Raw genomic sequence first — 6,000 nt, forward strand, 5'->3', positions numbered from 1 at the left:
TGCTAGAAAACTTTTTCTGAAGAGTCCAAATGGAAAGCTTTTGAACCTTGGGTTCTAACGTGCAGTGCTGAAAAAAAGAGAAATGGATTCTTGCCTATTCCAGATAACAGTGGAGAAGCTGCCCAATCTGTCGCGCCTAACCATGCTGCTGAATCGCTACACTACAGATCCCCGGTATCAGCAACTCTTCATCAATCTGGTAAGACTGAAGCCAACTCTAAAAACAAACATTTCCTCCATGAACAATGTGTTTGTTATATTTTCTCATTTGTTTATGATGGCTGTGTCAGCCGCACTGATTTACATAAACACTGCCAATCCTGGGACGTTACATTCTCAACAAAAGTAGCTGAGTACAAACAGCATTCCGAAGTTTTAATTCATATTGTATAAACATAACAGATGTTGATAAAATGAGCCAAAAAGAAAATACAACAAAGGAGACCATTTCAAGGGGGCTTTTGATTAAAATACATTCCAGATTGACAAAATGATACAATGTTAATGGAATAGATCATTTAAATGTCATTATTTGGCTCTTATAGTCCTATAAAGCAAATATAAAGCAACACTTTTGAGATTTTAGGCTCCATTACAGTACAGTGCCTATACATCAACTTATAAATAAAGCTATATTTCTTTCCCCTTTCCTTTTTTTTTTTAATCCCTGCTGTGACATTGCCACATTTATTTCCTAAATACTGTACTAAAATACTGGTCCAAAAGCAATAATGTGTTTGGTATATTGAATAAGGCCTAAAATAAATATATTATAAACAAAATAAATGTAGTTTCTGCCTTGGTGAGTTTCCAGTCTACAGCATTGAAACTGAGGTGGGGGGACACTGGGAAATCCAGGCCAGAGAGCCCAATTCAGATGGGTTTTATTTAAAAAGATGCAAAACATGCTCCTGTTTACTCATGTGTAAAGAAGATGGGACTGAATTTGAGATCCATCTAGTCTGAATTTCTTGCTTTGAGAATAGCTGGAAGGAGAGAAAAGCTACAAAGCCCACAATGCTCCTAATATTCATTATCTAGTTTGGTTTAAGAGTTTCCTTTTAATAGAAGGAGAAACTGAGGTGGAGAGAGGACACAAGGCTTTCCAAAGTTCAAGAGGAGGTCATACATAGGAGTAGAAGCCAGTTCGGCTGAGACCCAGTCCAGTGCTTGCACCATTGGGACACACAACTTTTTTGTTATGGGAAACCTATTGAACTCAATTAGTTTTAACATTGATAGCTAACTTTTTAGTACCTTATGTGATCCCTGAAGCACAAAGTTTAGTATCCCTTCCAACAACTTGCTATTATCACTCATGAACGCTCTGCTTTTGATATCCACAGAAATATCCATTGTGAGTTCTTGGGTGTAATGATATCCTGTGGCAATGAGTTCCACAGCAAAATTATATTTGGTATAGAAAGAGGAAACCTTTTTACCTTTAATTTTTTTCCTCCTTATGTCTTTGAATGTCTCGTCAGTCCTGTACATGAAAGAGGGATAAGACATGTATCCCTCTATACTGCGCATTTATTTATATTATTTTATTATGTCTTTGTTTCATTCTTCCTCTGTCTGGGAAAGCATACACTTGGGAAGCGTAATACACCTTCTTTGACAGAACTGGCCAAGTCATGAGAAGGATACTGTAGAATTATGTGAAAAGTAAAAACTTAGTGAACACCTATATAAGCTATAAAGACCAGCTTGGTTAACAATAAAATGGTCTTTGGCTCTGTTCCTATCAAGAAACAGTTATAACCCTCATAGTTTTCAGTGACCAGAGTTTAGTACTTGCAGTCCCTCTTCTTCTCAGAGCCATAAGATTGTTTTCTTTGTCCTCTTCCTCGCAGTCTATGTTTCTGTGTGAATTGACTTTTATAAGCATTTACTGCAGAATATTACAGGATGTCATAAATGGTTGTGTAATGAGATAGCAGCTATAAAAAAATCTTAAGACTTAATAAATATTGGGGTCACTGACTATTTCCAAGTAAAAACTCAGACCATATCAATGGAGCTCAATTTTGCTTTTCTGGCCTGTTAGATTTGGGTACATTCCAGTCATAACAGTTTATTTAGAGCGAACCTGATGGTTTACCAAAAAAGAAAGTGTTTTTTTACTATGGTATTTCCTGATGCTTTAGGTATAATTGGGAAAGGGGAAGAGTGAGAGAAGAACTAATGTTCTTATTGGCTCCTGTCCCTCAAGCCTGCTACCTCTCTCTCCCCTGCCTCCTTCCTCTGCCTTGCCTTTCCACTCCCACGGCAGGGGTGCACTCGTGCTTTTGTGTTCTCCCTATGTCTTCTCTCTTTGCCTTACAGGACCCATACATAAACAAATCCGCCATGTCAGTCCAAGCTCATTTCTCGCTGCAACGCACCTACATCATCTTTCGCACCCTGGGGCTGCGCCACCTCACTGTTGTTGACCGGCAGAACCGAGTGGTTGGGGTGATCACCAGGAAGGACCTGATGCCTTTCCCACCGGGGGAGAGGCTGTGGCCCCAGCTGGCACCACGGAGCCCTGATGTGGGTGAGCAGCCCCTGGATTCAAGGGCATGGATGTGTTCTTAGACTTTGTCGCTCCTTTTTGAGCCTATGTTCTTCTTCAGGAAAAAAAATAATCAGAGCTTTTCCACTTGATCCCTCCTGGAGAAGAGATGCTTAAAAGCTGTTGTATCTAGACATGTGGGATTCTAGCCCGGAGCCATGTCTCTTCAGCTGTTTGGTAATTGCAAAATTCATTAATTTAAATGCTTGTGAGACAAAGTAAGAATTCATGTGTTTATGGAAGATGTACATAAAATCAGTCATGAAGGACGGATATCAAGAACGCTTTTGTCACACTGTGTCTATGCCTCCCAGTGAAAAAATGTCATAACCATTAGCGGCAGTTATGTTGGCAAAGCCTTTCAGTGAGGACTAAATCTTCAACCTCTGAGTATCTGCCTGTTAAAAAGGAGAATGTTTCCATATCAGTGTTTTTATGTGGAAATATGTATGTTTAACTGAGAGGAAATATTGCCCTGAGAGAGGTGGGCAACTGAAAGGAACAAGGGATTGGCCTTTCTTATCGGCCTATGTGTATTAGCAATTGAAAGGGAGAATTGTATGTAAGAGAAAGATATTGACTGTGGGGCTCCTGCCAAATTCCCATCACACTTCTTAGTGAGAGAAACTTGACATGGTTTTCTGTTGCCTACATTTCTTTCAATTTTTTCAACTCCTAGAATAGGCTCTCTTTTTCTCCTTCCATCTGATTTGATAACATTTTTAGTTAAGCTCATTTGCAGTGAGGTATGGGGCAAATTCTAATAAATGATAAATTGTGAAGTAGTTTTTGTGTGTATAGCTGCATATTTACAAAGCACAGATTAAATAATTCTTCATGATTTTGGAGTCATACAATGTTTGACACCTTGGAAAGTGTTGTTTGTTAATAAATTAATGTGAACAATTTTTTGGATAAAGACGCTTTTAGATTTCCTTCTATGACTATGTAATTGATGTTTAATTTTGTTCTGTTAAATACCAGAGGGATTCCTACAGATTTGGATATTAAAATCAAACATGTACGAAGGAATCCACCACTATTAATGTTGTTATAATGAATACCAAGGAAAACTAGTAATAATTTACTGGTTACAAAAACTTGCCAAAATTCCTGAAAGTTAATTTCTGGTATTTGAATCATGCAGCTTTGAGTCTCCTATGAATCAAAGATTTGTTGGATTTTCTCCTGTTTTCCCTGCTGGATCTTGTCTTTATTATCAATAATGTTGCTTTTGTAGCACCACAGAGAATGCACAGCACTTTAAAACTTAAGCGTCCAGTCAATGCAAACAGCTGGCAGACCAGAAACTTAGGAAGGTACATGAGAAAGGCTCTTTAAATGGTCAGTTAAAATATGCCATATGCAGGGTAAGAAATGCTTTGCAAATCATCCATCCAAGAGACATGGAGGTGGATGTTTATTTAGATCCTGTTACACTTAGTGGTCTTTTGTTCATTAGTACACTAGTAAGGTCATTGTCACTATTGATCTATGCCTTACCTACGTGAAAAATGCAAAGTTTTTCTTGAAGGAATTAGGGTTTGTGTGCTAGCAGAACAAGAGATCTAATCTAGAAACGCCTAGCGATTTCCCCTTAAGGCAGTAGGAATCTTTTCTCTTGATAACTGAATCTGAATAACCTTGCCATGATTTTGCATATTTGGTTCAAAGCCCTTTGCTGATTTCCTTTTCCTTGATTTATTGAGTACACAAAGTATCACCCTTCTAAGACCTGAGTAATGTAATTTCTTTTTGCTTACAGTATCTGTGGCTAAATGACTCAGTACAAACGATAGTTGGGGTGTACTTTGCAGAGTATGAGGGCTGGAGAGAGCCAGGATATCCGTAACTCATTACACAACTTTGAACAGGTCACTTAAATGCTTGGCATATCATTTACTCTGCCTTTAAAGTTGGAACACTGATATGGATCCACCATAGTTACTGTGAAGAATACATGTGTGAAAGATACTATAGGAATATAAAATATTTATAATAATATTTTTTGCAGGCCAGTTGTAAAAAGCAGTGTGGGATTTGTTGCCCCCCCCCCCCCCCCATCCCCGTCAGGAACAAGTGTAATTTCTAAGGAAAAGTACACACAATTTACATAGAACTTCTCGTAACCATGTTGTGATCTGGGTGGGGGACAGCATGCTGCATTTTCCATACATTGTTACCTAGTTCCATTGCTAGATGAGTTTTTTGGTAATATATGTGTGTTTGTGAAAACACACAAAACAGAATTCCTTCCAGGACTTCCTGAAACAAGTAGCTCCCTTATATTCTGGACTCCAGTGACAAATCCATCTCATCACAAACCATAATAGCATAATACATATAGTAAAGTGAAAACAGATGAAATTGGTAGGAAGCTTTTCATTAATATGTGATTCTCATGATCCTTATATAGAACAGGTCTCTAAGGAATGGCAGTAACAAGTAGTCATATAATTTGATTCTTTGGCACAAGATACTTTTGTTTTTCTCCTTGTCTGCTTATAGTGCATGATAAATGTTCTGTTATTTCTTCATATGGTTTGAACTAAAGACTAGATAGAGCAAAGATGCTATTTTTATATGAAATACAGTTTGTTTATGAATTTTCACAGTTTCTGAACACAAATCTCTGTGACAGAGATAAAGGGCTTCACAACAAAATTCAAATCATTCGCATTATTTTTGGTTTGTGCTATATACATCTATACCTCTTTCATCTCACCCTCCTTTTTGATGGTGTTTTCCTAACACTTCTCTCTTAAACTGAAATATGCTTTAAAACACAGGGAGACTGAACTTTAGATCTAGGTTTGAAGTACAGCCATGCAAAATTCCCACCATTCAATTAAAAAAAATGCTTTCACATTAGAAACATTAAAACATCTGTGCACTACATATCCCTATGAATGAGCATAAACTATTGTTAGAAGGTTTTTGTGGTATACAGCTTTAATGTATAGTTTTACAGGTATCCTGTAATGTCTATGTGCTTGTGCTAATGTATGTAACATTGGTGGTGCTTTTCCTGTCATGTGATACTTACATACTTCAGAGTTAAGTACCTAGTGTTTCTGAAGTGTCTGCTTTATCGTGCTGTAGAACCTTTTAACATTTTCTTGTTTTCCAGTTGATTCTTGCTTACATTTTTAAATGGGATGTTGTCCTTCAATTTTGTATTTATTTGCTGACCATGAACAGAAAAGCCTAAAGGAGGGAAGGGAGATGAAGAAATTCTTAGTATCTACTTTATATAAAAATGATGACTTTAAGGATGCAGAGACCAACATTGCTAAGAGTACTAGTAATAAGATATGGTCTATCTTACCTCAAGGCTGAGATAGACTTGAGCCAAAAAGCTAAACAGGAATGGAAATGTAACTAGCTGTACTTTGCAAGAGCAGCGTCTGGAAAATCACTGATGAAGAAGTGCTGCAAAATGT

At 37.5% G+C, this 6,000-nt stretch overlaps 1 protein-coding gene across 1 annotated transcript in view; it reads left to right on the plus strand.

Moving 5' to 3' along the window:
• LOC126048203 (chloride channel protein C-like) overlaps window positions 1–3,356 on the plus strand; it is an 81,856-nt gene extending 78,500 nt beyond the window's left edge. The window contains exons 15-16 of the mRNA XM_049822865.1: window positions 104–199; window positions 2,329–3,356. Of these exons, the coding sequence (XP_049678822.1) occupies window positions 104–199; window positions 2,329–2,580 (348 nt within the window). The 3' untranslated portion in view covers window positions 2,581–3,356. The remainder of the gene's footprint in view (window positions 1–103; window positions 200–2,328) is intronic.
• The last annotated feature ends 2,644 nt before the right edge of the window (window positions 3,357–6,000 follow it).

Source organism: Accipiter gentilis, chromosome 2 (genome assembly GCF_929443795.1).
Source record: "Accipiter gentilis chromosome 2, bAccGen1.1, whole genome shotgun sequence".
Lineage (NCBI taxonomy): Eukaryota > Metazoa > Chordata > Aves > Accipitriformes > Accipitridae > Astur > Astur gentilis.